The 17,858-nt window shown below is 49.3% G+C and overlaps 1 protein-coding gene across 1 annotated transcript in view; it reads right to left on the minus strand.

Moving 5' to 3' along the window:
* Positions 1 to 9,210: 9,210 nt before the first annotated feature.
* Positions 9,211 to 17,858, minus strand: part of PPIL2 (peptidylprolyl isomerase like 2) — a 155,211-nt gene continuing 146,563 nt past the window's right edge. The window contains exons 19-22 of the mRNA XM_035340909.1: positions 13,492 to 13,564; positions 13,245 to 13,307; positions 12,569 to 12,708; positions 9,211 to 10,749 (exon numbers count right to left, since the gene is read on the minus strand). Coding sequence (XP_035196800.1) covers positions 10,656 to 10,749; positions 12,569 to 12,708; positions 13,245 to 13,307; positions 13,492 to 13,564 — 370 coding nt within the window. The 3' untranslated portion in view covers positions 9,211 to 10,655. The remainder of the gene's footprint in view (positions 10,750 to 12,568; positions 12,709 to 13,244; positions 13,308 to 13,491; positions 13,565 to 17,858) is intronic.

Below are 17,858 nucleotides of genomic sequence, written 5' to 3' on the forward strand. Positions count from 1 at the left end.
TTTCTTTTCTTTCTTTCTTTCTTGTTCCTTTCCCTTTTTTTTCCTCTCCTCTCCTTGCCTGTTCCTCCTTTTCTGGTGCTCCATGGTCATGGAAAGCCTGACTGCTGTGATGCGACAAGGGCAGAAAAAATACAAATCCTTGTTTTCTTTAGGGAGCGCAGGAAGAGGTGCAGAGGCATGGTCCAGAGCCTGTGCCCAGGCTGCCCAGGAGGGAGCCTCGCCGGGTCTAGGTGCGGATCTGAAGCCCCATGAAGTGCCAAGCTGCTGCTCGTGCGCCTGCAGATCGTGTTCACACCTCACCGCTCCGAAATCCAGCCTTGTAACGAGAGCTGGGGCATTGCCACCACTGCCGGTGTGAAGGGCTTCATGGAAACTTCTCTGGTTTCTGCAGATGTGGGCACTGAAAAACAAGCTTATCTCCTCCTGGCCCTGGAGTGGGCCCCGAATCTGAATTATGTACGAGAGGTGCTGGCAGCAGAGGTGTGCATGCAGACACTCTTCGCCCCGCACACCGAGAGCAGGCGAGGTCTGTGCTGGCACAGCCCCGGTGTGGCTGGGGTTACCCCTTCTCCCCACCTTCTCCCCATTTCCTAGACAGAGTGAGCTCCCCCAGTGCTTGCAGCCAAAAATACACAAACCAGGCCAAACTGTAGCAACACATAACTTGTTTTGTTACAGATTAACTGCCGCAATAAACCAAGGGCGATTTTCCTCCCCAGCATCTGAACTGGCCTGTTAACCTACTCTCCTGATATTTTTTTTTTTTTTTTTTTTTTTTTCCCCAAGACAGATGCACTACAAATTGATGGCTGTGCTTTTATGGGGAGGGCAGGCTTCCCCAGCCTCGCCAAGGGCCTGCAGAAAACCCAGCGATTTGTTCCCAAGAGCTCGGCTGGGCGGAGAACGGACAAGTTGATCTTTACATCTAGTCCTAATTTTATTTTACTTTTTCTTACAGTGGAGGCTGCCAATAATAACACAGCTCCTGGCCCCATAGCCTCTGTTTTGTACCCATTTGCTCTAGGGGTGCCCGTGTAGTTTTTCACCAGCCTAATTCCCCTCAGGGTGGCGGGGACAGGGGCAATACCCAGCCCCTGGTGCGAGGTGACCGCTCCAATGCCAACACACTGGCGATGGAAACGCTGCTGGTGGAAACACAAAACCAGCACAGTGAGGGCTCAGGATTCTCCAGGAACACATTTATTCTGGATGTACCATGCCAGTTCCCAGCCTTTCTGTCATCAGACGGGTCCTGTGGGCGAGGGGCTGGGGCAGGTCGGGCAGGGAGCTTTGTGCCAACATGGGTAAGTGTGCTGTTTGTCTTATGGGGGAAAAATTAAAATCTGCATGTCCCTTCCAGGTTATTCCCTGGATAAATACACTCTCTGAAATAAGCAGAGCCGTAGAAGTTAATGGATGTCTTCCCTGTGGCTCTGCTGGCCTCGCTCAGGATCCCTCAGGGCTGTGGCCATGGACAGACCCAGGAACAGGTGGGACACCAGCAGGACCGGGCCATGCTGCTGCCATCTCTGGGCAGAGGAAAGCAGCGTCCCCCTCAGTGCTGCAGCTCGGTGACCCCCCTGCTCCCCAGACCCCCCCTCCCCCCAGCTGCCCCCATCACCCTCAGCCTCCCTGGCCCAGAAACCAGCTGCAGAGCTGAGAGTCGAGCACTGGGAGCCTGGACCCATGCCAAGGACTTTGATCCCCAGCCATAAAATCCTCCTCCACAATCTGACTTCTCTTGCGAAACATGGCCTGGGGGTGGAGGGGGGTGCTGAGCAAAGGCGCGCTGCCCCTGCCTGCACAGCCCCGGGGAAGGGGCTTTGCCTGGGGTTCACCTGCAGCCTTGCCCCCTAAATCTGGGGTTGGGGCTGGGCAGATGCCTGCTGCTGTACCAAATGTGTACACGTGGCCAAAGCCCCAGCCATATACGAAAGGGGCAGACACCCGCTGCTGAAGGGCACGATGATCCGCTGCTGAACCGTTTCCTTTTCCCACTTTTGCCATCTTTATTTTAACTCCAGCACCACTCAGCCTGCTGGCAAGACTGGGCCCTTTATGTTATTTGGAGGCAAACACGCGAAAACGGATTTTTTGCAATGCCAGATTGCAGCTCGATGAAACAAAGGCCAAACGGGCTGCACAAGCGCAGAGGTGTAAAAAGACGGCAGAAGAGCATCTGCGGCTTCTGATGCGCCGGTCTGGCTGCGCATCCCGCAGAAGTGAGCACAAGCCCTCTCCCACAGCCTGCAATGCTCCTACAAGAGGGTGGCATTCCCCCAGCAAACAATGGGGCAGGGCCAAGGCCAGCCCAGCCACCTGCTGCTTGCCATCTCCATTCCACAGCTAAACCCAGCTTGTCCTGGTCTTGCTCATCACTTTTGTTAGCGTTGCTGCTCAGTTTCTTATAACATTATCCCCACCTCCCACACCCATGGACACGCGTAAGTGGGACTGAGCATCCTGGAGATCTTTTCCTTTGTCTTGTGGTCAAGCTGGACATTGTTATTTTGCAGGCTGGCCGTTCCCTCCAAACGGCACCCCACTGGGTCCCAGTTTTGGGAGCACCCAGCCCCTGCGGCTCCGAGCACCGAGTGGTGGGGCCGGGGGTGGGCTCGCAGCGTCTGGGGCCAGCTGGCAGAGCCGGGACACAGCGCAGCAGCTGGAAAACCTCGAGGAGCGTGTGGCTCCTTCCCCAGGGCAGGGAGGGTTTTCTCCAATTCACCAAAAAAAAAAAAAAAAAAAAAATCCCAACCCCAAACATATTTTTAAGGAAAAACAAAGATCAGAAATACTGTAAGCAGTGGAGACAAAGCACCAAAAATAGCAGCCGAAGTTTCCTCTGTGCACTCTCCCTGTAGGCAGCCTGCACTATATTTGTCTTCACTTGCCATTTCTGCTGCAATCAATTTGCAGTTGCCGCTGGCGAGGAACCCATCTATTAAAAGCTCGGCTGAGATCTGTGGTGAAGATGTCTGTAATACAAAAAATCTGGCCATTTTTGTAAATCAAAACAAACCTAAAACCAAGCATCCTCCACACATCCCCTGGCACTGCACTGAGGTCACTGCCTGGGCTCCGGTCACTGCTGCCTCCTGCAGCCCTGGCACCAAGTGCCCAGCCAGGGGGGGTCACATTCTGCTGGTGCTTTGCCAGCCCAGCTTTTGGGGTTCCAGTGCCACAGCCCCTGGCCAAGGTGTGGTTTGCTGGCGCTGGAGCACATGGCAAAGTTTGGGGAGAAAGATTTGCTTTGTGGCTGCTCAGGCATTCGGCATTTTCTGCCTGGTGGTGCCTTATCTCCGTGATTTGCTGCAGGCCACCCTTGGGAGGCAAACTCCTTGGGGGTCAATTGTTTTTGTGGTAAATACAAATGTTTTCTATCATCTCTTTCATCCCGGGATGAAAGCACAGATAGAAATTGCGTCACTTCCCCTGCTCCCTTGGTGGGCTTCTGAGAAGCTGCTCTTGCTGCCCCCAAAATGTCTCCATGGGGGGATTTGGGGCTTGGAAAACTGAGGTTGGGGCCATGCCCCTGAAAAATGCAATGGGAGCATTTCCAATAGAGTTTTGCTTCCTGGAGGCCAGCTGGCCCCTCTGCAGCACTTCCAGCCCTGTTGGGCTGCACAGCTGGGACCTCCCCACCCACAGGGACACTGCACAGGGAAAACCCATGGGATTCTCCCCATCCGCAGTGCAGGCGTGCCACTGCACACCAGGCTGGTCCCTGCACTCAGCAGCCCTGGGATGGAGCCACCACGCTGCTTTCAGCCAAACCTGGCAAAAAACTCTTGAAAAAGAGGAGGCGAGGGAGGCAGGAGGGCGACGAGGCTGTTTTTAGGAGGCTGGAGGCACACAGCCTGTTTAGCCAAGCAAAACAGCGGCTGAGAGGGGATACAATTGCTGCCTATAAATAGTGCAGGGAAGCAAGCATTAGGGAGGGAAAAAAGCTATTCAAGCTAAAGGACAATGTTGGCACAAACGCAGATAGATATAATTAGCCATTAATAAATGGAGGCCAAAGATTAGAGAAAGTATCGAATATCAGAAAAGTGAGAGCTTGGAAGGCTTTACAGGGGGAAGGGTAGAGAACAACTCGACCTGCATTTAAAGCAGACTGTGGCTATTTTTTAAAAGCCATTAAGTTACAGGCTGTCAAATCCAGCCTGCCATGATTGCAGATGAGCCTTTTCTTCTGTGCAAAAGGGAAGATTCAGCTTCTCCGTGACGTCAGGAGCACAGAAACCATGCACAGGCCGGGGAAGCTGCCCAGTACACAATGCTCCAGGGCAAAATGGTGACCCCAGGGGCCCAGCGAGCCTCATCCTGCACCCCCAGCCCAGGGTCACACGTGGGCAGCAATGCCCCTGATCTGGAAAATATTGAAGCAAGCCAGCTCAAGCCATGCACATCAGCCCCTGTGGGGAGCAGCCCCCAGCCAGCAGCACAGGAGGAGGCCGGCTGCTCTGTGCTGAGCCCCCACGGTGGGAGCAGGAGGTCCAGGGGAGGCCTCTGCTTTTCCTTCCCTCTTACGAAATCAGCTCTGGACAAACAAGAAATGAGCTCCAAGCAGCAGTGAGCCTTGAGCTCACTCTCACCAGCCCCGTTGACCTTTAAACAGCAACTGGCATGAGCAAAGTCAGTGCTGGCATCACTACCCTGCAAATCTCCTGCTCACACCCCGGGCACCCAAGGGGCGGCTGATGCAGGTGGTGCTGGCCAGGGCTGGCTGTGGGATGGGTGCTGGTTGGATAAGTGCCTGGGCAGGGGGTGCAGGAGCTGGCCCTGGCAGCAGGATGGAGCTTATCGGTTCCATCTGAGCCCTCTGTGCCCACAGGTGGGTGTTTGGGAGTTGCTTGGAAGGTGGAAACCCCACAAAGCATGCTGCGGATAGGCCATCACCTGCATTTTTTTTTCCCCTCTGCCTCTGAGGGATTAATACCAAGGAGGATTTAAAAAAACAGTTCCAGCACTGTCTCTGGAAACTGTCTGTCACCCTTTTACCCCCAGAGCACACTCATTTCTGTACAATCAGCCCCCGCTTTTTACACGGGGCAGAGGTGCTCGAGGTCTTTGCAGGTGGAGTGGTCCAGCCATGTCCGCCACAGGTGTGAATGCAAGAGGACAGACTTCAGGCCCCAGCAGAGCCCCAGGAGGCAGACAGGGCTGTCTGTGGCACCACAGAGGTGTTTGGGGCCTCCTGTTCCCTTACCTCCCTCTTGGACCCAGCCTTACACGGCCTTGCATCCTCACACGCCCCGGGAGGCTCGGGCCTGGTCTGAGGCTTTGGGGCTGCGACGTGGCTCTGCCTGCTCAGCAGGACCCACTGCTGTTTGCCTTCAGCTGCTTGGTTGTTTGAGTTTTGGTACCAAGGGGACATCAGCTCCCGCCACCAGGCTTTCAGGGTGCTGCTGTAGAGGCCTCCCCCAGCTGCCCCCAAGGGCGTGCTGGGCAGGGAGCCGGGCCGCAGGCAGCTGCGAGCGCCTGTCTGTTCGCACGGGCATGGCTGTGGCAGGGAGACATTTCCCTCCCTGGCTGCTATTTTCAGGGGATGAAGTCACCAGGCTGCAAGCGCCCGAGCTCGGCAGTGGTGACTCAGTGCTGGCCTTGCTGAGGCACCGAGCACGGCCTCCAGCCCAGGCCCTGCCCCACACTGAGCTGCAGCACCCATGGCCTTTGGGGTCTGGGCTTCGCCGCGATGCGGCGTCAGGGACCCCAGTCCCATCTGGACACTGGGGGGCCCCCAGGCTCCCTCTGTCAGCACTGAGGAATGAGCCACCTCTCAGAGCCACCCCGGGGTTTGTTCCATATGGACAAATGTCCCTTCAGCGGCAGGATCCCTCACGTGCCATGGGGCGGCCCAGCTCCTCACAGAGCAGAGCGGCTGCGCCAGCCCTGGGCACAGCCTCACCTCTGGCCCCTTCCCCACTGACAGCACGGGGCAGTTAAATCCTCTGCTGCCACCACAATAATATTTATTTCCAAAGAAAGCAGAAGCAAGAAATCCCTAGCCGTACTGCGTGCTGCAACCCACTGCCAGCCAGGGCCAGCAGCTGCCCGCCTCCTTCCTGCTCGGCCAATGCAGTTTGTTTGCCTTCTCCAAAGCAAACAGTGTGGATATTCTGGGGGGTGTTTGGCAAATCCCCCCCCCCCGCCCCCCCCAGCTTATAAAAGCTGCTTCCTGGCATGAGGTTTCCTGCATCCTGTTCCTTCCAAACACCGTTGGCAAGGGGTGGCTGAGGGATCCCGGTAATATTTTAAGCTCATAATGCAGCGTCTTGAGTTTATCCCCAGTTGCTCCTGCTGGCTACGGCTCTGCCACTAGCTAGCCATGGGGCCCAACACAGCCCATGCTGGGGTCACCATGCCTGGTGGGGCTGCACCCACCGGTGCTGCGCTGCCTGGCTGCCTGTGGAACAGCATGGAGCCAGCGGCACCGACCTGAGGGCACGCGCTTGCTCCAGCACCTTCAGCCTCCCCCCTCCTTTGTCAGCAGCACTGCCACAAAACCCACAGCTGCCCTGAACTGTTTTGGTGTCTCTAAAGACTGCTTTTACCTTGCTGTCCTGAAAGCCATGGTGACAACAGCATAATGGCATCAATTTGCAGCAGACCGCCCGGGCATCCACAGCATGAAGCCACACTGGACACAGCCCCATTGCTCCCAGTTTCCTATGGGATCACAGTCTCTCCTAAAGGGAATCAAGCAGATGAACGGCAGACTTCCCTGCTATTAAATCTGCTTTTTCCTGCTAGGCAAGAGCCACAAAGCCTTAGCAGGGGCCCCCGGCCTCAATGCCACCCTTCCAGCCCAGCCCTCGGTGCAAGGCCAGCTGCCGGGGCTGTGAGGCCCAGTGCCTGCAGGAGCCCAGCCGTGACCCAGCAAAAGGGGAGTTCAGCTTCCTGCTGGCAGCTCTTTGCTGACCCCTGCTCTTTAACAGCAGCTGAATCAGGCTCAAACCACGGACATTAGGCCAAAGCCCAGGGGACCAAATGGGCACAAACATCTGCTCGCTTGGGCAGGAAAGCAAGTGCTCGCCCTGGCTTCTCACTCTAGGGGTGAGCAGCTTGGGCCCTAGGGAGAAGTCACTGCTTGGTCCCTTTCTTGAAAGGAGCTTGAGGGAAAAGCAGGGTTTTCCCAGAGAGCTCAAAACACAGAGTTTGACTGCGAACTACTCGCACTTCACAGCCCTGCAAGGAATGGGCACCAATTTGATCTTTCCTGGATGCTGAAGCAGAGCAATTGCCTGTCTGAGCTCCTGCTTCCAACAGAGTGGGCTGTAGCAGTCGCAGCCAGTGGGAAACAGGCAAATTTAAAATGAACAATATCCTGTTTTTTTCCTCTTGTTAAGTATGGAAATAGAGTTGCATCTATTTAGTTTAAAGCCCATTAAATTAGCATGGCTTCCCCCACAGACAATACCACAGCAATCCTCAAAGGGCCTCCTGATGTCATGCCAGAAAAAGCAGAGGTGACAGGCTGCGGCTCCTGCGTGCCCCATGTCTCTGCAGCTGGATGGGAGCGAGCAGTTGCAGCTGCCAGCCCCACCGCACGCCGCTGCCTTCTCGAGGTGTTTTGTGTTTGTGGCATTTGCTGTGGCAGCGCCAGGCCTCAGGAAGGGATGAGTTCGCTGGTCACCCAGTGCCTCTGCTGTTCAGCAGAATGACAGGTGTGGAGCAAAGCAAAGTAACAGAGCTCTGGTGCTGGTACAGTCAAGGCCAGGCAAAAGCTACATTAAATCCTTATTTTTTCCTCTCCTTTAAGAGCATTGATGGTAAAAGAAAGTGCCAAAGACAAAAAAAAAAAAAAAAAAAAAGGGCAAAAATCTGCTTACAAATAGCATAGCAGCACCCAGGAGTGTTTTCCTGTAGTAAGGCTACACAGTAAGTGTAGTAAGGCTGTAGTACGGCTACCCCTGCCTGTCCCTCAGGCCAGAGCTAGAGCTTAGGGCACTGTCCTTGCTGCAAAACCAAGTGATTAAAGGGACAGAAAAGGTCAGAAAAGGTTTCAGAAAAGGTTTCCAGGTAGGTATTCCACAGTGAGCCAGTTTTTTTTAAAAATGAGGGCTATACCATACTGCCCTGCTCTGCACACCCACCTTGTGCCCAGCAAGCTCACTAAACATTTTGACTTGTTAATTTTTATTTTTAAAAAAGAGCTTGTGTCACTTTGTCCCTGTGGTTCTCCTGATCAGAAGAAAAGCTGAAGTAAAAAACAAACAAACAAACAAACAAAACCAAAACCTGACCAACTATGCAAAAGTTGAGGTGTCGGAGGGAGCAGAGAGGTGGGAGTTTGGAACAAGATCTGGCTGCGTGCTCTGGCTGCTCAAGTCTTGGCAGTGCTCGCAGCGCTGCAAACCCCAGCCCAGCAGCTGACTCAGCACACGGCCTTGGCCAAAACACTCGGCCCCTGGGGACGGGTCAGAGCCAGCGGCTCCCGGCCGGTGAGGGATCGGATACAGCAGGGAGCGGGAACCAGGAGAGGCTGGGAAAGCACCAGCAGCCCAGGCAGAGCTGGATTTGGGTCAAGCGGAGACTGAGGAGTCTCACCACAGCTTAGAGCAAAGCTCAAAGGTTTACAGCCTTCCTAGAAGCCAGGAAATTGTGGGTTTTTGTTTGTGCCTGGTGTTTGTTATGGTGGGAAATTGTGACCAGTGCAGTGCAAAGGCAGCATGTGGAAGGCCAGCAGTCCTGCAGCAAGGGACCAGTCCCTCGCAGACCACAGCACAAAAACTCACGTAGAAAGGAAAAATTGGTACTTATCTGCAGCCTGCTGCTGCAAAGGGAAGCTGGTGTTTGTATCAATCTGTAACAAGGACTTGGTGAAACAGGAATCCTTGCCACACCTCTGCTGCCTTCCTTGTACTCAAAAGCTCCTTTCTTTCATACTAATCTCCATTTTAATCCATTACAAAAAAGCATTTTACTCTTATGGATTTCATTAAACTGACTATAACAACTCTAGCAACACTGTGGACTTCACAACTTCAAAATGTGCTGAAGCAGGAATTAGGTAAAAGGGATTTACCAGGAATTTACCAGGAAAAGGCCAGTACAGGAGAAGCATGAAGTTCCAATAAGACAGTAGAAACTCTGCTTGAGGAAAGTACCATCACATCCCATTCCAGGAATCATGCGTTACTTCCAACTTATACCTTGCAAAACGTTGCAAAACAAAACAAAACAAAAAAACACTATTATTCTTTCAAATGAGGTTGAACTTCCTATGATTTAACAAAGATGTAATCATATCCGCAAAGATCCCAGAGTTCTCTACAAGCATCTTAAAAAGTAGAAATGAATCATTTCCTTATAAAACAATCAACTCAGTAATGCCACAGTTTGGAAATCACAGTTGAACAGTCAGACACAAGCATTCAAAAGAAAATAAAGCATTTAATGCAAAACCTTTTACCAAAAAATTTTACAGCAATTTCATATAAATGGAGACTTCTCTTAAAACATTGAGCTACTGGTATAAATGTATTGGTTACAGAGGTAATTACAAAACTATCTCCTCAGCCCGATATAGGTAGGGGTATTTCTGTCATCTGAAAACACCTAAGATGAGCTGAGAAGTAATGTTCAGGATCTAGTATACTACCTCTAACTGATGGTAACACACGTTGTGTTTTTGAATTAAAATTTCCCAGGCTGGTATCTCTGTACCCCATAAGGCCTTTTTTATTTTAAGCATCCTAATAATCTGTGGCTGTGCAAGGAACATATCTGAGATGCCTGTGAGCTACATGACATGGCTTTCCCTAATAATGAGAAGACTGATGTTGGAGCAGAAAAAAAAAGTGTTCCCCTGCAAGGAGCAGGCTTTGAGGATGGTTAATAAAACAAATCTTGTTTCTGTTCCCACTCAATTGCTCCATGCTGTCATTTCTGGAACCAGAGGGCAGGTTTGAACCAGGGCATCCCGGCCCTTTTGGCTCCCCAGTGGCTCCAGCTAGGCCAGCTACTGAGAGGGGCAAGGGGTGCAGTGACACCGGGCTCCCTGTCCCTTCTCGCTGCTTCCCAGGGTGTAGACAGAGCTCAGTCTGGAGTGAGCAAGGCCCTACAGAGATTGACAGTAGACAGTCCACCCAGGAGGTAAGAGCAAAGACAGAATTGGTCCTTGTTGAGAACAAGCAAAAGGCAGCTTGAAGGGAAGGGCAGAACAAGTTGGAGCCCTCTCCTCCCCTCCGCAAGGCGTTACAGCAGCACAGGCGCTTCCCCAGCACGCTAATTCATTCGTTCATTTGGCAGACTCGGCTTGTCTGGAAATGATTACCTGTAAAAGGAGCTCTTTCACCAATGTAGCAGTTCACTGAAGCAATGCCCTGCAAGGCTGAGCTCTGCCTGGTCTGCTGCCAGCCAAGCAGAGAAAGGCTCCAGCTAATCCCAGCGGAGCTGGGCTGCCTGCTCCCCACTTAGCAAAACAACAACAAAAAGGCCTTCGAGGAAGATGCAGTTGGGGGAATGCAGCTCTGCGGAAGACAAAGCCACATTAACCACCCTTAACAAAGCAACAGTTTTCTTCCCCAGTGGAAGGGCAGGCTGGTGCCTTCCCTCCCCAGGACAGATTGTCTTTTGGGCTCTTCAGGGACACGTGGGAGGCCGCCTCTTCTTTTTTGCTGTGCTGCTCCAGTGCTAGGCTCCCCACACTGCTACCAGGAGCTGAAGTCCCCGAAGCCTGTGCTCTTTTTCTCCTTCTTCACAGCTGTGCTTGTTGAGGGCCCGTCATCTTCCACACTGCGCTTCCTGGAGCCAAAATGAAAACAACTCTCAGCAACTATTTACTGTTCAGTGGGACCAGGGCAGCTGGCTGCCTTTCCTCTCCCAGCAACAGTTACGCTGCAGCCAGCTCACCCCTTATAAATCAGAAAGAAGCGCGGGCTCTGGGCTGGTATGGGACTGCAGGAGGGCCGGGACTGGTGGCTTTTGGTTCACCCAAGCAGAGGGAGAGTGTTTCAGTCCGTGGGAAGGGTTCGGTCGGGCTTTGAACACTCCAAGGAATGTGCTCAAGACCCAGCAAGATCTCCAGGTCAGAGCTGAACATTTAACAGCTGCCTTTTTTTTTTAAATAATAATAAAAAAAAACGCAGTCGCTATGAAAGTTTGAGCCACATCTCACCTGCATCTGTGGCAGCAAAAGAATTTATGGGTAATTAGGTGTAAAGCAGCTGGGCAAGTTTGTGAGATCCTTCTCTGTTTCTCGAGCATGGCCTGATGCAGATCCTTCTCTGTTTCTCGAGCATGGCCTGATGCAGTCGCTGCTGCTATTCCCAGCCCCTCTTGAGCAAAGATCATAACCCCATGGAAATGCTACGTGGCCAGGTCACATACTGGGGTTTTATTGTCAGATAACAGCAGTTGACAGGGAGAAGCCTGAGCCTGCCAAAGGGCTGCTATGGACCAAACTCCCAGACTCAAGGCAGGCTGCAATGAGTGAAAGACTAGGAAAGAAAACTCCTTTCAATACAACTTGGCCCTTTCTGCAGAGCTATTGCAGCTGCAAACTCTGCATGGGTTTCCTCTGTAAGTAACAGTGCAGAATGACAGCAGTTTTAAGCTGAACATATTTTAAGGGCCAAGTAATATTTTGTAACTGAAATATTTAACTGACATACACACGAAACCATCCTACATGGGCTGTCATATTTTTATTCTTGCAGTTATGCAAGTGCCTTTACGTCACGCAGGCACATACAAGCTGATTAAGTAGTTGTCCAAATCTGTGTACACATAAATATATGCCTTTATGCAGCAGACAGACAACAGCATTTTTGCAAATGCTTTTACAGAAGTCTGCTAAAAATCAAGTGGAAGGCATTTATTTTAATTTATCCAAAACTCATGCTAATCTTCTGCTGAGGCAGGATTCTGTGCCGTCCTTAGGAAAGCAAGTGATGCTGCCAATCCCAACGGGTGTACAAAGGGTGTCTGGGAGAGGATGCTTTGGGACAAGCCTGTGCAACCTGCCAGGCACCCTGGAGCTACTTGCCAGACACCCTGTGCTCCCACAGAAAGCCTGAGAACCTGCTCCCCTTTCCGGCCATTTCAGTCGTGCTGGTGCAACTGTTCGTGTGGCTGCACAGGGAAGCAGATCAGCAGACAAATATGTGTTTCAGGCACCCTTTGTGCAGCGTAGAAGCTGCTAAAAGAAAAAAAACATCCATGGGACAGCGGCCTTCAAAAATAGCTGCTGAAGGGGAAGAGGCCAGAGTAGAAAGATGGTGGAGGAAGCGGCAGTACAGTTCCTTCTCAAGGACTTCTGCATTGTGGAAATGTATTTACGGTTGTGAAGTCTGCACATGCTGTTAAAGACCGTCTCAGACATGTTCAAGTGCAAAAACAAAAGCTCCGTTAATGTTTAATCTTGCAAAACAACAGAACTAGAGGGAACTCTGACTTCTGCATGGCCGTGTCTTTGCAACACCTGCTGGCACAAACCAAACATCTGGCCTATTCGAGAGTCTCAGCAGATAGCCCCAAACCAAGCAACAATATGGTCAGGGTCAGCATCCAGCAGGAAGGCAACTAAAACACTGAACGAAGATCAATTGGGCAGGGAACTTACACTGCAGCCATGTTAATGTATTTTCCAATCCCCTGACGATAAGTTTTAGGAGTCTGGACCTCTTTCTTTGGTGGGATCACCTCAGCTTTTGTTTTGGCTGCTTCTTCTTCTTGCTGAGCCTTCTCTCTTTCTGCAGCAACCTGTGGGAAACAGAGTGCGATCTGTTGCAAGAGCTAGTCCAGAATAAGTAGGCAATGTCTACAGTTCTTTGAAACTAAAGCACTCTAAGACAGCAAATCAGCACTGCCCTGATTACAGGGCTGGCTTTAGGAGCCAGACCTCAAGGGCCACTACAAACCGGCTGTCTGCAGCCATTAGAACAAAATTCCTCTCATCTCACCTGCAGCTACTGGCAGCTACTGTGGGTGTTTGGAAAGGAAGCCATGGTAAGTGTGATTGATTGGGAGCTGTGCCAGACTGAGCTACAAAGACCTCTCTGCCCAAACAGCGGTGACGATCCTGGCACACGAGGCAATGCTGAACGGCTGATGTTTAACCTTAGCCTGCACCCACATGGGCCAGGGGGCTCCCACATGCAGAGGGAGGCACAAAGAAAAGGCATAGGAGACGTATGGTCTCCACAAGGGACAAGCTGGGATAAAAACTGAAGTGACTAAGCTACAGAGTTCTCAAAAGAAGAGTGCTGGCCTACCAAACAAGATAACTCTATCCTCACCTGGGCATCCGCCTCTTCATACGGATCAACAAAAACGGTTGTTGACTGAATTCGTATTTCTTCCTGGGAGCAGAAGAGAACAACAACAACTGAATCTCTGATTAAGTCAAACCTCCTCCCCCAGGTTCTGCTATCTGGGAAGTCAAACCTCCTCCCCCAGGTTCTGCTTTCTGGGAAGCAGCAGCAGGGTGAACCACACTGCCATGCAAGGCCACACGTTCGCTGCCTCCTGTCACTGCACAGTTACCTTGGGGCGGTCTGTTTTTGGGTCACTTTCCACATTCTCCATAGCAGTCAGAGTCTCAAAGCCACCAACCACTCTACAAGAAGAAAGAATTTCCAGTTGTCACAATACACTTGAAATATTCTTACTCGCCTACATCTAATATATCTCATTTCTGTCCATTACTCTACCAGATTTTTAAATCATTGTGGTCAGGGGAAGGGGAATCAGCAACCGTATTAGCAAGACTTGAGATAATGCCATTCGCTGTGGACGGTAAGATTTTTTTCCTCAAATCTGGGATTTGAATTCAAAATTAAATGGAACATGGAAAAGTCAAATATTCAGAAATAAAGCAAAGACAGTTGTCCAAAAACTCAGTAGCCTTTCTAGTGCACACAAACCAGCCAGATGGAGAAAGAGTGACTGTGGGCAGCTGTCTGTGCATGAAAACACAAACCCATTTCACAATGGGCTCAACTTGCTAATGTTACATGTATAAATTTGGAGCTCATTTGTTACTCCCATGAGCTTTGAAAAATAAACCAGACTGGGTCAAGAAAACAATGTTTTCATTAACTTCCGATTTTTTACTTGCAGCCATGAACTTGGTCAGGGCTCTAGGAAAGCAGCAGAGCATCAAGTCACAGCCACAAGAAAATTCTGGGACACTTTTCATTGCAGGTTTTATTTAGGAGGACATTAGATCACCAGCCTCTTATCCTTCAAGGCAACATAGTCAAATACTTGCTTCAAAATGTTTCAGAAAGGCTGAAGACTTTTTGGCTTGTACTTCAAAAAAAAAAAAAAAAAAAAAAAAGGCACGGAACAATGGGAAAGTTCCAGAAAAGGATATTTAGAAAAGATAAATGGGGTGACCCAGATAATTATAAGCCTGTCATCCTGGCACCTATCCCAGCAAAATAATGGAATGGCGGAGACAGGACATGATTAAGAAAGAAAGGAAATAAGTAACAGCAATCAACAAGGTTTTGTGGAAAACAGAGTCTGTCAAACCACCTTCTATCTTTGAGCCGACAGATGTGGCTAATAGGGATAACAGTGTCAGTGGAACAGACTTCTGGAAGGCGGCTGATATTTTGATTGGGAAACCAGAATGATATGAAGTGAACACAGCATACATTAAATAAAAAAACTGGCTGACAGGTGTCAAAATCTAATTTTAAATAGGAACCTCTGAGTCAGTATGTTTCCAAAGGGGTCCTGCTGGGATCCGATCTTGGTCCCAAGGTATTTAACACTTTTATCCACATCATCATCCCCAATTAAATTTGAAAAAGGCTATACTTAGAAGAGCAGTAAATAAAGACGAAGACAGGCTGCTGATGCTGAGATCCAGATCCCTTAGAAAGGCAAGCTGTAGCTGGACAACATCTGTTTTAACAGAGCCAAGCCACATGGCCAGGAACCAAAAATACAGCCCATATTAATGTCTGTGGGACAATGAGAAGCAGCCACAATTCTGAAAAACACTGCTCCCTTAGCCAGAAGAGCTTGGGTCCAGGAGCTTTGCAGCAAGAGGGCACGATGTGGCCATCAAAGAGCCCAGGGCTGCCCCTTACTGCAACTCACTGCAGCCACAAAACAGTAAAACAGGCACAAAAGAAGACTGAAAAGACAGACCCAGTTACAGAAAAGAAAATGCTCCCAAGTTAGAGAAGGTCCTGCTAAGCACCTGCCCTGAACCGAGCTGTCCTTGCGAACAGTTCATTGCTGTTGCACTGTTCCAAACTTCTTCCCTCTGTTCCCCAGGGGTCTGTCAATACTCTGTAATCAGGCTGTGACTTTTAAGAGCAATTAAAAAACACTGATGCAGGCTAAAACAGACTCATTCACTTGGAACTGGAGGTAGCACACTGGGGGAATCTCCCCAGAGCCGCACAGTGCTTGAAAACCCTGCATGAACTTCAGAAAGTTCCTAACAAAAACCCAATTTCAAAATCTTCCTCCAGGCCAATATCAGGTTCACTTATAATATCAATGATTAACACACAGCCTAAGATACATTCACTGTATTCTAATTGTCCCTAAAGGAAACTTCTGATTTAATATTGGAGGATTTTCTAGCCAACAGCTCCATTCATTATCTGCTCGCACGTTTCCATTTAATTAGGTTCTGATAATTTGAAAGAGCCAGATCAGCTATGCACTGACAACCTCAACTGAGTAAGCCCTTAGCCCATGGCTAGACCTCCCACGATATTAGCCCTAATGCATTTTGGCGATACTCACGAATCTTCATTCGCTGTGCTAATTAAACATTATTGGGAATATTTTGCATTTGTACATGTACTTGTACATTTTAAGAGCTGTGATAGACGTGGCATTCACAGGTCAGAAGCAAATTACATAAATACTGTCTATTTTGAGATGATTATAAAGAGCTATGGGGGAAGAACAAAAAGTTGTTACCCTCAAGATGGCTTGGTAGCTTTTAGATCTACCTTTCAGGGGCCAAAAATAATACACAAGGAGAAACTGCTCGTTAGCACTTTTTGTAGACCTATGTTGTTTTAATACCTTCTATAATTTTTGCTGTTAGTGGTAAAGATTGCCTTGACATAAAAGAATTGGCATGACCTGTAGCAAAGTTAAGACATCAAATAAACTCCACTTAAGACTGCAGACGTGTCCTGCAGAGAGGGAGAGAGGTGCTCCAGGGATGCGGCTCTCAGCAGAGTTTCCTTTCATCTGGAGCATCAGCCGTTAGGTAAACGTTTTGGCATTTGGAGCAGGGCATCTGCTTGGTGTCGCTGCCTTCTTCCCACAGTGATAAGATGACCCTTTCATGCCAGCTGATGCAAAAATTCAGCTCTGGTTCTACCAGCAGCTTTCCTTAGTTTCAAGTACCATTTCTAGCACGGGTGCTCTTCACTCACTGTCAGTGACAAGTGATGACACGATGTCCTCCTCATGTCACTGTAGCTATGGGCCTGCAGAGAATATTCTCTTGTCTTCTTAGCTTCTTTTCTCTAAAACAGAAAACTGGTTTCTTTTACACCCATCTTCTCTTCTCTAGCACTTTGCATAGAGTATTCCTATGCATATTACAGTGTCAGCACAGTGAGTTCTCAATCTAAGTTTTTGTCTTTAGATATCGTGATAATGATCAGGGGCCCCGGTGCTAACCGGGGAGCTCAGTAGCAATGGGGAGAGAGAAGGGCAGAACCAAGTTTAACCTTTTCCACTGTTTCTGGCTCTGTTCCTTTTACAAGGTGCCATGCATGCTTTGTCCTAAATGCACCGGGCAAGCTCCTGTGAGGTTTAAACAGCTGTTCAGATGACAACCCGCAGTGGAAAGGGTGACACCTTCAAGACACCACTTACATTAGAACAACCAGTGAAACCGAAGCTTTGCTGTGTACTTCCAGTAGATGCTGAAATGGTGATCTCAACTATATATTTAGCTCAGCATCCCTGAGACAGCTTGTTGTATTTTTAGAGGAGCTTGATAAATGTTGCATTACTTTTAAGCATGGGCGACAAGGTAGGTACATTTAGATTTTTTTTCTGTTAGCATAGCAGTGAAAAGAAAAAAAATGTCCTTACTCATGTAATTCTGTTTTCTTGAAAAGTGAGCTAAGCTAGCACTGGAAATCTTTACATCGCAAATTTGAAGATGTTACTTAAAACCCTACTTCCTGTTATAGCTCTTTTATGCAAACTAGTAACCTTGTCTCATATCACTGCCAAAGTCTTTGCATGAAGTGTAAGTGAAATATGTGGAGCAAGCTCTATGCATCTGCAATGTGCCAGTGCAAGTCTCAGTGCTACATTAGTTCGTACTGCTCCCAAAGAAAACTGCAGCTCCCTTCCAGACCCACAAACATTCACACTTTAACTTCCCAGTTCTCATATATTTGTTTAGAAGAATTATAGGAATTAAGCCTTATGCAGTGCTGGTTATGGCCGCAGTCCAAGATGATAGAGCTTCCTGGTCAGAAGACGATACAAGAACAATGTCTGGACTTTTTCAAAAAAGAAGTTTGAAACTAGAAACAGAAACCAGAAAGAAACATTGTTTTGTAAATACATTCTGCCCTCAAGCTTATTTTTATTAAAAAAAAAAAAGTACATGCATTTATCTGCAGACAGAGGACAATATATACATGCACAAACACGTACACTCACTCAGGACAAAATGTTTTCTATGTATACACCCCATCTGAAACAGAGCAAGCGATTCAAACTTGTAACGAGGATGCAGTCAAAACATCTCAATTTCACATAAGGGCTTAATATAGGAGGTGAGAGACAGAAACGAAGGGCATTAAAAAAAATAAAGCAACTTGGAAAAAAGCACTTTGAAACTAGACTCAACAGAAGAACCCGGCACGTAAGGATTTCTCTGCTTTGGCACACGTTCCTTT

This window comes from Oxyura jamaicensis, chromosome 15 (assembly GCF_011077185.1).
Source record: "Oxyura jamaicensis isolate SHBP4307 breed ruddy duck chromosome 15, BPBGC_Ojam_1.0, whole genome shotgun sequence".
NCBI classification, from domain to species: Eukaryota; Metazoa; Chordata; class Aves; order Anseriformes; family Anatidae; genus Oxyura; species Oxyura jamaicensis.